At 51.7% G+C, this 16,964-nt stretch overlaps 1 protein-coding gene across 5 annotated transcripts in view; it reads right to left on the reverse strand.

Annotated features, from left to right (window-relative positions):
- MACF1 (microtubule actin crosslinking factor 1) overlaps window positions 1-16,964 on the reverse strand; it is a 145,292-nt gene that overhangs the window by 17,486 nt on the left and 110,842 nt on the right. For 3 of the 5 annotated variants that reach the window (XM_086479561.1, XM_086479560.1, XM_086479558.1), the window contains 21 exons: window positions 15,143-15,304; window positions 14,827-14,997; window positions 13,724-13,890; window positions 12,741-12,900; window positions 11,998-12,324; window positions 11,279-11,363; window positions 10,101-10,342; window positions 9,739-9,945; window positions 8,747-8,866; window positions 7,494-7,601; window positions 6,894-7,112; window positions 6,086-6,289; window positions 5,290-5,298; window positions 3,941-4,172; window positions 2,991-3,217; window positions 1,878-2,000; window positions 1,671-1,772; window positions 1,122-1,223; window positions 842-1,015; window positions 580-735; window positions 227-424 (listed from right to left, as the gene is read on the reverse strand). In XM_086479561.1, the coding sequence (XP_086335687.1) occupies window positions 227-424; window positions 580-735; window positions 842-1,015; window positions 1,122-1,223; window positions 1,671-1,772; window positions 1,878-2,000; window positions 2,991-3,217; window positions 3,941-4,172; window positions 5,290-5,298; window positions 6,086-6,289; window positions 6,894-7,112; window positions 7,494-7,601; window positions 8,747-8,866; window positions 9,739-9,945; window positions 10,101-10,342; window positions 11,279-11,363; window positions 11,998-12,324; window positions 12,741-12,900; window positions 13,724-13,890; window positions 14,827-14,997; window positions 15,143-15,304 (3,495 nt within the window). The remainder of the gene's footprint in view (window positions 1-226; window positions 425-579; window positions 736-841; window positions 1,016-1,121; window positions 1,224-1,670; window positions 1,773-1,877; window positions 2,001-2,990; window positions 3,218-3,940; window positions 4,173-5,289; window positions 5,299-6,085; window positions 6,290-6,893; window positions 7,113-7,493; window positions 7,602-8,746; window positions 8,867-9,738; window positions 9,946-10,100; window positions 10,343-11,278; window positions 11,364-11,997; window positions 12,325-12,740; window positions 12,901-13,723; window positions 13,891-14,826; window positions 14,998-15,142; window positions 15,305-16,964) is intronic. The other 2 variants (XM_086479559.1, XM_086479557.1) reach the window with 1 other exon arrangement.

Raw genomic sequence — 16,964 nt, forward strand, 5'->3', positions numbered from 1 at the left:
ATACATGGTACATCCTTAACCACATGGGTGTGTCTGGTCCCTGCCGTGCTTCTGGGCAGGCACTGAACACTCCAGAACCAAGAGTTACATGAAAAACTTGCATAAAAAAAATCCCCGTCTCTCTCAAACTCTTTCCCCCTTCATTCCCCCACAAAGCGAAGGGGGAAGCGGACCCTCAGCAGCAACCCACTGCATGGGGGTGGTACCCCTGACGTGTCTCCCTGACCTGCTGGAGCGTGGACTGCAGCTGCTGCTCCCTCTCCTCTGTCTTCTGCAGCACCGATTCCCAGCACGAGTTCAGCTTCTCCAGGCGGTTTCGCAGGCTGCTCGCATCGTCCCCTGCGCTCGACTCCAGCAGCTCATTGCCCGCTTTGTTCACCGTCTCCACGGTCGCTTGGTGGGCCAGGACGTCGTTCTTCAGCACCTACACGAGATGGGGTGGGTAAACGTTGGACACGTCTCTAAACCCCACCCTGTGAATTCCTGCGTGCTCTCATGGCCTCGAACCAACTCAAAGCCCTCATGAGAAATAAAATCCTGCAACAGGAATAGACTGAAAAATGGAGCGGGAGTACTCACATGGTGCTTTGCGAGTTCAACCTCGATGACTTTTGGGTCTCCATTGATGGGTTTTTGCGCGTCGAGCAGCTCCTCGGTGTGGGTCAGCCAGGCCATCAGCTCTGCCAACGCGTGCTGGAACTGGCCGAGTGCCAGGAGAGCAGCTTCTAACTTATGCTGGGCAAGGACAGGGAAGGAAAAGGGAAGTTTACATCAGGAAGGAGGGGGATCATCCCAGCGAGTTTCATCATGGCATTTGCGAGAGCCCAGATCTTCTCTCTACCTGTCTGTGAGCAATTTTCTCGCCCAAATTCTCCCAGAGATGTTTCAGCTCTGTCAGTGGTTCCTTGATGATGTCTCTGTCTGTCTCATCTGTAGCTTTTTTTAGCATCAGTTCACCTTGGTGATTAAGCTTTTCCATCTCAATCTGCTGCTGGTAAACCTCCATTTTAAACTCCTGCCAAAACAAACAGGACAAAAACCAGAACAAAATGAATCACTGGAACGTGAGCTCTGCGATGCAAAGCAAGCCTGGGAGAACTGGTCCCACTCCGCCCGCGTACCTTCATCTCGTTCATCTGCTCCTTAACCGTGTTGAGGTCAGTGCCGACAGGAGACAGGTTGCAGAGTTTGATCACGGCGTTATCCAACCAGTCAAACATGGCCTGAAAGGAGCGCAGCCATCGTTAGCAAAGGGAATGGCAAGGCCTGCTCCCCCCTGCAGCTGGTTGGGGAAACGGGGCTGGTGCCTCCATCACCCTGCAACCACAGAACTTGTCTTTCAGGGCAGAGAGGCCTGCTCGGCCAGCACTCGCTTTTGCAAGCTCTTTCCTTCCCTCTCCTGCTTCCAGCATAAGGACCTGACGGCAGCCAGGCTCATCCTGCTGCTTTGTGTAGAAATGAAGGCAGATTTGGGAAGACAAGTGGAATCAAATATCTGCTCTTCCTTGGAGCTGGTTATTGAGCTCGTGCTCTACCAGAGGCTGCAAACACTCGCCCAGGAGATGTTTTCTGCTTTGCATTAGTGCAAATCCCAGTACAATCCCAGGGAGAGGATTTGCAGTGGTGTTCCCAAGGTCTACCCACTCCACACAAACAGCCCTGCCTCTTACTTGAAGCGTATCTTGGTATTGCACAGCCGACTGCATGGCTTCTTCAAGCTTTTCAAGCCTCTCCTTCCATGTTTTGTTTAGATTTTCCCACGCGTTGTTCATCTGCGGAACACAAGATTGCCCACAAAATTCGTTAGGCTCCTCTACTGGAGCTCCCACTTGCTCCTACCCGATTTTATCTGAAGGAGAGGCCGCTGGCTTTCCTACCTCATCAATGCTCTTTTTCACTTCTGGTTTCTCAGTTTCGCCACAGGCAAAAATTAAATCAGTTCCAAGCAGTCGGATGAATTCCAGCTCTTCATGCAAGCTGTCCGTCTCCTCTTTAATAGTCTACATATAACACAGGGACAAAAATGTTTATTTTTTAAATGCTCTTCCAAAATTGCCCCATGAACAGGAGGGCTAAAGCACGGAGAGCCTGTCCTGCTCTGGTGTCCTGCACCCCGGCCGACAGCCCGACGCCAGAGCCCAGGACTAGGTTACGCGGTGAGCAGACGGCCGTCCTGCTCACCAGCATTGCCACCACCACCCTGGTCTGCTCCCACCTCTGGCCACAGTGGCCCCTGCGGGCAGGGGTTGGGGGAACCAAAATAAGAACATCTGTAGTTAGCCTGACGTACGCCTGACCTGCCTGGCTGAAGATGTTGTTTATAAGAGATGTACTGTTTACAGGAGTATTTTGTCAATATAGGAATTAGGTTTTGAGACTCAAAAGTTGCAAACCAAAGTCAGAATGGTTATAAAAGGGAAATAGCAAGGACAAACTTAGCAGAGCATAAAGAAACATCCCTGCTCCCCAAGGTCCAAGTCAAGCTGAATGCACCTGAAGTGGATTTCACCACTTATTTGAAACAACCAACAACATACAAATCCAAGCCCATCCAGCTTTACACTTATCTCCGGTCTAACCAAAACCTAAACATACACTTCCCACGCTAGACAGCACCCAGATGCCTTCAACTCAGGCTGGGAGCAGAACCGTGCAAACTTCCACATCACTCAGAACAAGTAGGCGCACTACTCTGACCACACGCTTGATAAGGTTCCCAAAACAGCAGCAGATAAAGTGATTTAAGCATAATTTCCTTGTCTGGAACAGGGGGTGGTGGTGGTGGGGAGGGATATGTGAAATACACTTCTGTTTTTTTTCCTTGCAGTTCCAAATTGCAATAGAAATAATATTTCATAATCCCCCCGACTGCCTACAAAACCATTTTACAGCCACTTCTGGCCATGCTCATATCTAAGATCTGCCCCAATTTAGCTTACAAGCTGGGTGTGGACAAGTTCCAGACAGAGGTACAGTCCCACGGTCCTCACCTCTGCCGCCTCCACTTGCTGCTTGATGATGGAGGGGTCAATGCCTGGGCTCTCCAGGTCGTGAACGATGTCCTGTGTGTCTTTGATGGTAGTCAGGAGGGCTGCCATGTCGTACCAGAACTTCTCTGCAAGCTCCAGGACATCAAGGAACTTCATCTCACGTTCCTCTGCCCGAGCTTTGATGTCTTCCCAGAAGAAGACCATCTGATCCAACTTATCCTGGATTACTGAGGAAGGGAATGAAAACACTTACTGAAGAAGAAAACGTTTTTACAACTCAAAGGCATTTTGCAAACACTTTCTACTTAGAAACAGCCAAGAGAATATTCAAATGGGCATTAAAGATGGCCAGGACTATCAGAGCATTAACTCTGAGAGATACTGAGGGACATGAGAAACTCCAGCTTGCAGAAATAAAGCCTTTATTTATGTGCAGGCAAGCTCAGGGCAAATTTGCCTACATACTCTCCTCCAACAAACCTCTGTTCTGGCCACCTCTAGCGTGAAGCCTATGCTCACTCAGTCCATGAGCTGGCTGTTGAGCTGCCAAGAAAGGTGCCAATTAGTGCCAATCGTGTTGACAGGTCTTTTTGTGCTGGGGATGTTCCTTCCCTCCATTAGATGCTGAATCGACACCAACAAATCGTTTCACAGGGGCCACCAACGGTTGCCACAAGAGACCAGCTCAGGGTGAAGGCTTAGCTTGGCTGAGCTGAACCCTCTGCCTGAGAAGCCACAAATACTTCTTTCTCCTCTGGCTGATACTACCCTGTCTGCTCCAGATGGAAGCAGGCACCAGACATCTCCATCCTTCCTCCTAAGGTCAGGTGACCCTCTGACATCCACGCCTGGGACATCAAAGCCTCCCCAACAGCGGTGCTTTGGGGAGGAGAAGCTGAGCGCTGCCACCAGCCCAGCCAGTAGCTCCTGTTAAATCCACCTGGGGATACCTTTTGCTGCCAGGTCCTTGTCTGTTCCCTGCGACCGGCCGATCAGCTCTTCCCCGCGGCGTTTCAGAGCCTCGAAGGAGGGCTGCAGCTTCTCCAGCTCCACGGTGGCGTTTTTATTCTCGCTGATGCACTCCCGGATCTTATCGACCTCGGCGGGGATGAGGGGCGGCATGCGCAGGCGGGTGGAGAGGGTCTCCAGCGTCTCCAGCATGGGCTCGATTTTATCGTGAAACTGGAGAAGAGCAAGTCCATTAGAGTAGGCGAGAGGAGATTAAGCAACGCTGCATCGCTCCCTGCGTGTGCAACAGCCCTTAGCGCTGCACCCAGCGGCCTCTCGGAGAGGACAAACATTGCCTGCAACAGCAATTAAACCTGCAGCCTCCTGTTCACGCCTGCCTCTGCTTTCCTCTGCTGCCAACAGCCCCAGGCTGCACCAGCTCAAACCATACGTCAGCCATACAGACTCACAGAGCCGGCACAGGCAACTGTGAACCAAACACGGCAGCGATTTGTCACCCGATTCAACCCCACAGAATTCACATTTTTGACCGCTGTCCCGTCTCTTGTGGATGGACAGCGCGGCAAGAAAACCCAATCCCGGTGGTTCGAGCATCTGTGCAAAGATGCTGCTGGAAAAGCGCCCGTGTTTGGTGCCGACAGAAATCTCAGGTGCCACGCCAGCAAGAAAACCACCCCGGCAGGGTCAGCGGGAGATGGTGGAAGGCTGCATGCGCACGGGGAGGAGCGAGCTGCCATGGAGCTGGGGCTTCCACAAAAGCAGAACCAGAAAGCCAAAAGTGAGAGAGGAGGCGGGTCTAGCAGGGTTTATTATTACTAGAATTTTTTTTTTTTTTTGAAAGAAAAGTCAACTTTGGCCTTAAAGAGCCCGGCCCATCTCTGCCGGAGAGAAGGACAGCTCTGCAGTCTGGCTGCCAGCTCTGGTCCCTCTCTGCAGGACACCAGCGTTGGCGTTCGCCAAGTCCCAGGCTCCAACAGCGAAGAGGAGACGGGCTCTCGGTGCAAAGTTGATCGGGGCACGCTGGCTCAGCCAACAAGCGGGAGCAAACCGGCAAGTCCAGCTAGAGCAGAAAGCTCTGTGCATCGGTGTAAACTGCTCTGAAAGCAAAACCTCTGCTTTGCAGGAAGCATTCCCAGCAGAAGCTGGCCACGGCTGAGACCAGGCAGCCACGCAACGAAAGCCATCTCAGAAACGTGATTTCAGGCCCCCGGAGTTAATTTTTAAGCATGTTCTGCTGAGCTATGTGCGGACCAGAAATAAAAGTCTGGGTGTAAAATATTATCAGCCCAAAGAAAGAGTGTAAATGACCATCTGTGGTGGTGGGGCTTACCTCCGTAATCTGCAATGGTGGGGCGCAGTCAACACAAGAATGAAATGGGACCATGTGGGGAGGACGGGCACAGGCAGCAACACACACAGATAACACATTCCACAATGGGAGTGAGAGATGAGACGGAAGGGGGGTGTGGGGGGAAAAACTCGGAGTTAATACAAGTGCAAACCAAGAGAAGTGACTACACAATACAGGAATAAAAAAAAATAAACACCCAGACATGACAAAAACCAACTGTGCTACGATAACACGGAGTGAAATGAAACATAACTAGGGGTCATAAACCCTCAGTAGCAGAAACTCTTCACCCCCTTTCTGGACTTTAGCACCTACAGTCTCTGCCCTTCCTTTCATATCTCTGCTTCTGCAGTCATTGACCTTCTCTGGAAATGCCCAGACCCTGGAGATGACCGTTAACTCTCCCATTCAAAGGATCCCACGGTCGTTCACTGCACACACAGCTTATCAGAAATGAAACTTATCTCTCTTTAGAGAGGCTCTCTGGGCCCTTCCCACCTTGGGCGGACGCCAAAGCAGCCCCTTTGAACAAGCATCATTACTGAGGTTGTAAAAATTTATTACCCTATTTACTATGTCAAGATTCAAACGCCTTCTCCTCTGCTTTCACAGCCAGCACTGAGCAGCAGGAAACTACCCTGGAGGTGTCTGACCACGTTGTGCCTTATAAAGTGTTTTACAATCATAACACTCAGAATAAAACCGCATTTCAAAGCACGTGGCTTCCCCAGGGGACTGCGATAAGAAGACTCGGCTCTTTTGCGCCCCAGCGTACCTGGGTGGACTGCGAGACGGCTTCGTCAAGTGCGAGAGCCCGCTGGCACACCTCCTCCTTGATTTTGGCATACATGGCCTCAGCTGTCGAGTATTTTTTCTGCACCATCTCCCCTTCCTCGGGGTTGAGGTCCTTGAGCTGTGGTCCGATTTTCAGCAGCTTGTCAATATGAGGCTTATGTTCAGCAATGGACTCTCTCAGTTGCTAGGGAATAGAAGGAAAAAAATACATTTGTTTAGAAATCTGTTGAAAGCCGCTGCCTATTTATTTCACACAGCACTCCAAGAGCAGCGATCATATCTGGTAGGGAGCTCACACCGTGGATTTCTTGACCCAGCATCTGCCAAGCACATGGCACTTGGCTCTTCCTAACATGGCTATGGCTCTGCACGCACCGGCACTTCACCCAGCACGGGTCCTTCCCCGGCACGGCTGCTCCTGACCCTCCCCACAGCCCCACGGGGGACACCACTGAGAAAACGCGCTTTGCAGCTCTCTACCCTAAAAGCACAAAGTGGTTTTCCCTGCCACAATCAGGCAGGAGATCCAAAGGCAGCCAGGCTCCCTTGGGTGCAATCTGTATTTTAATAAGAAGTGCTCCAACGTAACTACTGATTTCTACATGGCACGCTCACGGCACACTTGTATTACATAGGCAGGATCCCCAAAAAAGAAGAGAATGGGAAAAAAAAAAAAAAAAAATCAGAAAAATCCAGAAAAAAGGCACTCTTGCCCCTGTGAGCGCTGTGTCCCTGTTTAAGGCAGAAGAACCGATGGCGCAGGAGATGCGAATGCCACGTCCTCGTACCCTCATGTCCTCCTGCTGCTGCTTGAGCTGCTCGTGATCGATGGCCGGAGGGGGCAGCTGGGAGATGAGGGCTTGAGTTTCCTCGATCCACGGGTTCAGCTCCTCGTAGGTCTCCCAGAACTGGTTGACCAGGACCTGGGCACGCTCCAAGCGAGCGTAGCGCTCCGAGTTGAGCTGGCTCACGGCTTCGTACTGTTGCACCAGGGACTCAGTTTTCTCCTAAAAAAAAAAAAAAAAAAAAAAAAAGAGAGGGAGGAGAGTTATAGCGAGGGATGCAAAAGGGCCCAGGAAAAGCGCCAGCTGCACGCTGCGAGCTGGAAGAGCAGGAGGTGCCTTTGGTGGCCAGGCGCGCAAGCTGTAATTCCAATTAAAGCAGCTTCAGAAATCTCTGTTGCCCCCCCCCCCCCCCCATCCCCAAACACTACGCTAAAAAGATGCAATAAAGGAGAGTAATAAATGCAAAGAGATTTCTGCTAACACTGGTGGGAATTACTAAAGATGGAGTAATTTTAAACTACTTCAGCCTGTGCAAGAGCTGAGCATTCGCCTCTCTCCCCTCTCTGTCTCCCCCGTCGCAGTAAATAGCAGAGGGAGGTTCACCTGGAGAACAGCTTTTTGTTCCTCCCCGCACGTCCCAAAGATCTCATTGCGCTGGCTGAACAGTTCATCCATAGAGTCTTTGTGCCGAATAATGTCGATGGAAAAAGCCTGCAGAAAGGAAATGCCCAAAGAAAGGAAAGAAATCAGAGCTGAGCCCAAGCTCTCCCCCCAGCCCATCCACAGGACCCTCCTGCCTGCAGCAGCTGCAGCAGAGCTCAGCACCGCAGAGACCACGCAAAACTCAGCACAAGTGTCCTGCAGCACACTGAAAATCTGGCTGAAAATGCAGATTACTGAATGTTTTTCTCATGACTCATCTACATCAACCTCTCTCTTTCAAAGGCCTGAAAATAGCTTTTTAAAATGAGGTATTAGTCCCCTTCCACACCCAGGCTCCTCACCAGAGGATCCATTCGTTAGTGAACACGTTAACCCCCCGAAATGATGCTCTCCAAGAACTGCATCTACCAATAACTTTGCCATTCCCAAGGTCCACGTGATTAACAGCGGGAAGCCAAGTTGAGCTCAATTTAACTTAATGCTCGACCGTTCAGTCCCTCTCCCTTATAACAATGTCTTATTTTTTTTTTTAAATTTTTTTTTTTTAAATCCAATAAGCCTGTATGCTGCTCTGATTGCCGAGGCTGGTAAAGGAAGAAAAGGGCCGTTTATTTAAAGTGCACGTTCTTTCAGGCATGAGCTCATCTCAAAGATATAAAAAAACCCCCCAGCGTCTCTTTGTTTCACGTCTGGCTGCCAGGAGGGAAACGAGGAGTCCCCCACTGCAAGGAACAATGTGAAAAGCAAATGTAAAAGCACCCTCATTAATCAATATATACATTTCTCTAAACCCTTCCCACTGCCAGCGCCTGCAAGACCCAGGCAGAGCTTGCTCCGGCAGCCACAGGGAAAGCCTTTGGAAGGAGCGGCTCTCTCGAGGGGAGTCCAAGCAAGAGCACCCATCCAGCCCTAAAGGGCCGTGCAAAGGTTTTGGCTCCTGCAAACAGACAGAAGGCTTTTTCCTTTAGAAGCCAAATGCTTATTTCTCCAAATCCTCTCTTTCTCCCTCATTTTTTCCTTTTAGTTACCAAGGACAAGTGTTGCATCTCTCCTGGTACCCTCTGCTCGGCGCTACAAACCCCAGAAGCCTTTCCAGGGTAAAGCTGCCCCCCCTGCAAACCCCAGCCCATCACCCAAACCGCATCCCCCTCGCTGCCCACCCCGTCCCCCTCCGGCAGCGAGGGCGCACGGACCTTCTGCACTTGCAGCTGAGCCGTCGTCTGGTCTTGCTCCAGGCGGATGGGACCGAGAGCCATCAGCTTCCGCTTGGTCTCAGCCACCCAGGCCAGCTCGGCGTCGGCCGCCTGCTCGTACTGGCACAGGGGAGAGGACAGGCAGCGCAGGTTAGTGACGGGCAGCAGGGTGACGGGCAGCAGGGACCGAGCATGCGGCAAATTGGGGACGGTGGGAGACATGGGGGGACCCAGCGGGACACGGGGGATGAATGCCTCGCCCGGGTGTGCAGAGGCGGGGAGGAGAAGGGGACATTGGGGCGGACACAGGTTTCGGACTTCATTCTCCTCTGAAAGGAGCGGCAGCCGCTGTCCTACGGCCGGTGTCGGGGGAAGGAGCATCGCTGCACCACAGGCACTCAGCGCAGCAGAGCATGCCAGAGCAGACGCCTTTCTCTACACCCTCCCTGCTCACGGGCAAAGGGACACCTCTCTTTCACACGAGCACTTTGCTCGCACGTTCAGCTTTGTGAAGTCAGCGCTCAAAGCCAGCGAGGGCAGTTAATCACAGCGCTCCACAGCCTCCAGTCCGTGCGGAATAAGCTTTTTTTGAGAGGACTGTTCGTCTGGAACAAATCCCCGTGCTATCATCACAACAGGGGATGACGTTTTTCCAGGCCTGAAAGTCACCTGTCACCGGTTTCACACCATCTACATCACGCATGCAAGCAAAAGCCCGCAAGCACGATAAGGCAGCACTGCCCTGGGAGCCTCGGTGTTTCTTTTCCAAACCACACACAAACAGGATGGGTCAGAAACCAGCCCCTCTGCCACATGCCACTGCTGGGGCCCGTTCATTTCTTGGCATTCCCGATGGGATTTGGCCCTCCTGTTGGGCTGTGCTTGCTATCCCTCCCGCCTCCATCATGCTGCGCAGGCTGGAGCGATGCCGAGCCGCTCGCTCCCATCCTCCCAAGAAAACCCATCAGCCCCTGGCGGGGTTATTAAATTACCTGTTGAGACCTCTGAATAGCAGCATCGATTTCTTCCACCCTCTGCTTGATGGTGTCACTGACGAGCTTGTAGCGCTCGTTGGTGTCCGACACAAGTTTATCCAGCCCTTCGCGGGCTCGCCAGGGAACCAGCTCCAAGAGAGCTCGGCTCACCTCATTCACCGTGTCCAGGACAAGCCTGTGCTCCATCACCTCCTTCTTCAGCTCCTGTGGAAGGCACCCATGGACACGTGTCCTTTTCAGCACTCCGCAGGTGACATCCCCCTCTAGCTCCTCCCCGGCCTCTCAAAACAGCGAGCAAATGCCCGCCAGCTCCCACCCCCACATCCTCATCCCCCGGGTGCTGCTCTGCCAGCCCCCACCTTTTGCCTCTGCTGGAACTGGGGTATCTGCTCGCCGGCAGGGGACTGGCCCCCACTGGAAGCCAGCTCATCCTCCACTTTGCTCATCCAGCCAGTGAGCTCCTCGTGCGTGGACTGGAACTTGGTGGCCAGCTGCCGAGCCTGCTCCAGTGTGCGCAGCGCTTTGGAGCTGGCGGCGGTGATGTCTGAATAGCGGGTCTTAATTCCATCCAGCTTCTCCTGGATCAGCAATACCTCCTCCCCTGTGAGACAGGAACAAAGGGCAAATGATGCTGGGCTGGGGTGGGGGGCGCAGGAAGATTTAAGCAGCCACCTGCCCCGTTCCCCCCTATTTTAAATAGCTAATTTCAGTCTCACTTTTCTTTATATCAGCGCAACTTCTCAGCCTATTTTTACTCTACTCTCAGAGCTGACATTTTCTACCAGCCAGCGTAATGTCCACCTCCTCCCTGGAATAGGAAGGAAGTGTGCTGCGAAGCCTGGCCTTGCCACAAGCCCGAAAGCCACCACAACTCAATTCTCAACTAACATGTCACAGCTCCACGAAAAAACGTCCAGTTCACTCTTCACTGCTATTTCCGAGAGGACGAGAAACTGCAAGCCAAATTCTTTGTAATCACTCTTCCTGCTACACGGCTCCCACAAGGACAGAGGTCTGTACATCTGCTCCAAGCAGGCCACATCTGAAGGAAATGCATCGCCCCGACCTTTCTTCCCACTCATAAACATAAACTCACACCCACGTGGCAACAGCAACAACTGCTCAGTATGGGAAAGTAATATTAGGAAAGGGCTGGGTGTATTTTTAACCTCTTTCCATGTGATTTAGCAGCTGGATGCAATGAGAAAACCCTCCCTCGCGTTGCAGGGCTGCTCAGCGCTGAGCATCACCACGCCAGTGGTGGGAATCACCCGCTCATGACGCTGTGAGGTTGGTACTTGGGACCAACCAAGCCCAACCAAGCACTAAGCTAGACTTGCTTGTGGCTCGGCATCCAGGTCTGGATGCAAAGTGGCTACTTTGGAAGTAGCCAAAAGGAAATCAGACCCGAGGGAGAACAGCCTCCTCCGAACGATGTATCACTGCAGAGCAAGGACTTCCCAGGAAGACCACGTGGAGGGCGGGGGCTTCCCAGACCCTCCACGTCGGTCAGAGCGTGCCCAGATCTTCGCGTTACCTGTGGTTTGCTTCAGAAGAGCTTGTCCGTTTCTAATGGCTTGGTCCACGTTCTTCTTCCTGTTCACAATTTCCTCATTCAAAGCCTGGAGAAAAGGCAAATTGGGGTTATCCTTTTGCAGGCAGGTCCTGCTAAGGAGAGCATGAACTGCTACTGAGCACAGGAAGGGTGGACCACAGTTCTGATACTTGTCCAGTCATCCTTCTGCTACGGGAATTACTGGGACTTTTGGGACCCAAGGCTCAAACCTTAGAGCAAAGCCATCCCAACCCATTGGATATGTGTTACAAAAGAACTTGCCCTTGTATTAGACATAACCTCACTCTTGAAAAGAGCTTGCATGGCCCCTGCGGAGCGGAAGCAGACAGCTTCCTCGGTGGCCAGCCTGGCTCAGAAAACCCACCAGGCTTTTCAAGCTTTCATTCTTGGAAACAGCATCCAGCTTTCTAAAGGCACAGGGTGGCCAAGTTTGCTCAGGCATTGTTCACAAAACAAATGAATCATTTGAAGTTCCACCCGCCCCCCCGCCTGGGGAACCCCATTTTTGGGGCTACAATTATTGTTTTTAACAGATGAAATCTCTTTACATTTCTCCAAGCCTAGAAGAGAACCAGCAATGGAACAAACTCTGCAAAATTAAAGTCAGACCAGAATCAAAAATAAAACCAGATAAATGCAACAAAATAAACAACATAAACATGGAAGAAAATGGAAAATACCAGCTGGTCGGCGTGCTGCTTCTGCAGGACGTCCCGTTTGTAATCCTTTACGGATACCGAGCCGAGCTTGTCCTCGACCTCAGCCAGCCAGTTGAGCACTTCCACCTCCTCCTCCCCAAAGAGCCTGGCGTTAGACAGCGCCTGATCCAGCAGCGCTGCCTTCCGGCAGCACCGGTCGTGGACCTCGCCGTAGCGGGTCTGCAGAGAGTCTAGCTTCTCTGCCAGCAGCCTCCGCTCAGCGGCACAGCTCAGGGAGGAGAGGGACTGCCCGACACCGACCGCCCGAGACACGTCGGCCGCGTGGCTCTCTATCTCTTCCTCTAGAGCCTGAATGCCGGGAGGATAAAATGGACAACAGAAAGGAAAATGAGTGAAAAAATGGATTAAAAAAAAAAAAACAAACTAAACATAAAAGAGGAAACAAACAATGAATGCAACTGAAGGAATGAAGGAGACACAAAACCCACCCATGAATGGGCAAACTGCACGAAAATAAACCAGGTTTAAAAGAAACACAAGAACAGGAATGGTTTTTCTATCCAGAGCCAGACACATTCGCTGCGAGGTGCAAAGACATCAGTTTAGTATTTACCCACACTGGTGGGTTGGGGTTTGGAGCCTTCTCTACACACAAAGCAGCCTGGATAACTCCTCCAATACTGGTTCGTGCCAAACACTCCTTCGCCATGGCAGAAACCACCACCTGAGTGGGACCAACCACCTCCATCACGCACGGGTCCTACCTTGTGCCGACTGATCTGCTGCTGGATTTTGGCAGTCTGGGTACCGATGGGCTCAGAGTTGGCCAGTTTCTTCTCCGTCACCGACAGCCAGTCAGACACAGGCTCCGTGGTTTCATGAAACTGCTTTGCCAGGACCAAGATGTCCTCCAGCTGCTTCTGCCTAGAGTAAGGAATAAAACACTAAGGAGCAGCTCCTCGTTGGAGCCAGGCATGGGAAGCAGCTTCAAGTATTAGGGAGAGGGAACCAAAGCAGCCCCATTCAGAGCAAGGTGAGACACTGTGTCTGGCAAGCGGCAAAGGCAAACACAAAAATCAACGTGGAGAAACTGCCAAATAAGTTTTTTCCTGCAGCTGTGGCTTTAGGGTCCAGTTCATCCCCCCAGGAAGGTGGCAGAAAGGCTCTCCTGTTGTGCTGCTTTTCTTCCATTCCTATCACTATCTCAGAGATCCTCCGACGTGCTCAGCTTGTGGCCGGGCTCTCGGTGTTTCAGAGCTGCTGAGCTTCTGTTCAAAGACAGCCTGGCACCGGTACAAGTCCTAGATGGACAGTTCATCTAGTTGGCAGCGATTTAAAACACTGGGAGGTCAAATCTGGCCCTCAGAAGTGACTTCATAACCTCAGATATTAGCTCATGTAGCAACAAGCGACTCATAAACGAGATTCAGGCAGCAGAAAGGTGTCAACAGGATGTTGCCACTAAAGCTAAATGTTAACGCTTAAAGGAATAAAAATAACATCCATCCCCTGCAGGGAATTTATTTAATCTCAGCTCTTCCCTGCCATTGTAAACCACTGCTATCAACTTCAGCTCCCAAATAGGCTTTGATTTCTCATGTTTTCCAGCTGTTTCCATGTTTCCAGGATGTATCTGCACAGAAGTCTCTGCCAGCTCCCCACGTGTTGTAACCCCAAGCTCCGGGGCACTGTGAATCGCAGGGCGAGCTGGCCCCGTGTTTCTGGCCAGCGGCACAGACCCGCTCACCTGCCGGCCGCCCTGCCCAGCAGCCCTGCCCAGCGGCGCTCTAGGCTCTCCAGCTGGCCAACGATCTTCTCCCGGTCCGCGGGCTCTGCCGACTGCGCGATCCTGCCGCCCTCCGCTTGGATCATCTCAACGGTGGCTTTGCGATCATCCAGGAGTCGCTGGAGCAGCTTTAGCATCGGTAGTGAAACAAAGGAGGATAAGAGTTACCAGACTGGATCAGCAGAACCTCTTCTAGCCCTCAGAGATAGCAAATCTCTAACTGTGGCTGAAAACCACTATAAGCACAGAGCTGAGACCAAAGCCAGCCCAGTGGGACAGCCTCTGCCACCAAAACCAGTTAAAAAAAATAAAATAATGTAATAATATGCTTTAACTTTTGGTCAGCCCTGAAGTGGTCAGGCAGTTGGACTAGATGATCATTCTAGGTCCCTTCCAACTGAAATATTCTGTTCTAAAAGAGATTCAAAGCACTTCTGTGCCAAAGAAGTTTTCAGAGGCCTCCCCATCATCCCCCCAAACTTACCAAGTTTTAATTTAACTTTCACTTTAAATAAATTTCCTCTTCAAAGCCTCAATATGTCGCACCACGCTTCAGTAAGAATTCATTTTTAAAATGCTTTACCACGAGCATACTTGAACTTTCAACCGCCTGCTCACAAGGGCAGGCGCCGACCCAGGCTGTTATCTCTGCAAACACCGGCACGCCTCCGGCCGGTTCTTACAGTTTGTACATTCGTTTTGTCCAAATACCCAAAGCGGTACCCACAACGCCAGCTTGCTCCTGACGCAGCAGAATTACCAGCACAAACAAAACTTAAGGCTGGAAAAACACGGCTGACTAGCAAAACCAGCAGCAAACTTCAAGAGGCAGTGGGACAATAAAGTAAGGCTGGTGATTTAGACGATGGAGATAGCGAGTGTGGGCAAACGAGCTGCCTGCTTATTACATTAGGATGTGGGGAATCAGAAGATCCACCGTGAAAGAAGCAGGCTTGTGGACATCCCACCTACGCCTTCTCTGTTACAAACGGACCCGTGAAATACTGTCTGGCTGTCAAAGCTCCCCCTCCCATTGAGCCCACCGTAGCCCTGTGCTTGCTCACCTTCTGCTCCTGGATCTGAGCTTTCACCACCTTGTACTCCGCAGAGGGAGGTTTCTGGTTGGAGATGAGCTCCTCAGTGTCCGCCAGCCAGCTCAGCAACGGCTCCAGGGCGTCCTGAAACTTCCCGCAGTGCAACAAGGCCTCTTGCAGCTGAGCAACTCTTTGGGCCACCTGCACCCAAACACAACCCCATTGTATGGTCAGCCTGGTGATGCCTTGAGACTGGAGCCTCAGCTCCCTGTTGATGATGCCTTTCTTCTACCAGACCCCAACGGAGCTGAGAGAAACCAGTTACAGCCCCTCCCCATGCTCTCACCTTCTTGTTGAGGGTGTTCCAGCGCGTGTTGATTTCTTCCATGTCATGCTCCAGGCCTTGGACGTCACAGTTTTTCCCAGCGCTTTGGATGAGTCCTTGACCAACCCCATTGACTTGCTGTAGTTTTAGCTGGAGAGGATCCACTTGCTCCTTCTGGAACAGCTGGGGATGAGAAAGGTAGGAGAAAAAAGGTATTTATAACCTATAACCTGCTCTTACAGCCCCTCCAGCATTCAAGAGATAGAACAGGCTTTCTTTTCTACAGAAGATGAAGTAGCTATTTGCACTCATTTTAATAGAGTTGAGCAAGTTTTTCTAAACTCCTCCCTAGCCTTGACCCAGTAACACAGATCTCGCAGGCACTCGCTGATGTGGAGCACAGCTTGGGACCTATACGCATCCACCTCTGCTTTTAAATGGGTAAATCCCCTTTTTCCGAGCACTGGAGTGAGGTGGAGAGAGTAAACTGGGGAAGAAATGAGAGCATCGGCTCTGGTCAGCCATCAGATTGGGAAATAATGCTCCTGAGGAAAAACCCAAAGCAATTCTCACAGTGATGCTATTGAGAACAGAGACCTGACATCACACGAGTTTTGTTAACCACGAAATTACAGACACCGAGAAGCTGGCTGTATTTCGAAAGACAAAGGCAATGGACAATTAATGTGCTAGTCATTTACTGCACCGCATATTTGGCATGGTCCTGCCTGGGAATCCTGTGGGGAAAAGGCTTTTTAAACCAAAAAAGATTTGATAGGGAAGGGGGAGGAGAGGGAATGAAGCTCCCCATTGTAAAGAGAGGCAGCAGGGAAAATCCTGTTTCCGCCAAGGAGATAAGCGCTCTTTATCAGAGCCGTGGATCTGCTGTAACCACCCGCTGACACTGACACGGCCGCCCGTGCACGGTCCCTCTCCTCTCTGGCACTGCTGGGGCGGCCGCACAGCCTCGTCCCAAGGGACAAGCCTGCTGCTTCCCTCCCAAAAAAAAAGGAGCGGGGTCCTTCATCGCTTACTCTGGTCCCTTGGAGCACAGCCCATCCAGAGCACAGGTCACCCCGCACCCAGCGCTGGACAGGATCACAGCTCTTGGCCCTGTCGCAACGTTTTCTCTTTGGAAAGCGGAGGGGATCGCAGCCAGCCGCCTGCTTTCTCAAGCGTGCCTCCTCCTCACGTGCCCGAGAACACACAGACATTGATGGCATCGAAAAATTCCCACTTGGATGCAAGCTCTCTCCTAGCAGAGCAGCGGCTTGTGGATGGCACAGCTCTCCGGACCCGGCAATCACTTGCCTCCCTTCGGAACACAAGGCAAGCAAAAAAACCCAAATGCAGAAAAAAAAACCCCAAACACACACACACAAAAAGTTCTCTGCCTGAGCAAGAGGGGCCTCCTTGACTTTTTTTGCCCCATTTTCAAAGAAAAAGCTATTTCTTCCCATCAAAGCTCAGCAACTCAAGGGCAGGGAGGTATCGCTCCCGGACACGAACCGAAGGGTGTGCTGGCAGACATTGTCCAGAGATGTTTGCTCAGGGAGAATTATGCCACGGTTACAAGAAATAAAAGGTGACACGAAATCACCGATTCCCCGGCCGCTTCTCCTGTTACTGTTTATATATGGAGGTGGCTGTTAGAGCAGCCAAACCCACAAAAGAATCAGGCTGATAAGTCTGGCATGCCGGGCTGGGTCTGAGCCCTCCACACGCTGCAAAAACAAACTCTAGGGCTTCGAAGCAGCCAGGCAGGGAGGGAGCCCCGCAGAAAGCCCGGCCATCCGACCCACGGGTACCTGCAACATGTGAATGGGTACAGCCCGGAGCGCGA

The sequence above is a fragment of the Leptosomus discolor genome, chromosome Z (assembly GCF_034619465.1).
Source record: "Leptosomus discolor isolate bLepDis1 chromosome Z, bLepDis1.hap2, whole genome shotgun sequence".
In the NCBI taxonomy this organism is placed as follows: Eukaryota; Metazoa; Chordata; class Aves; order Leptosomiformes; family Leptosomidae; genus Leptosomus; species Leptosomus discolor.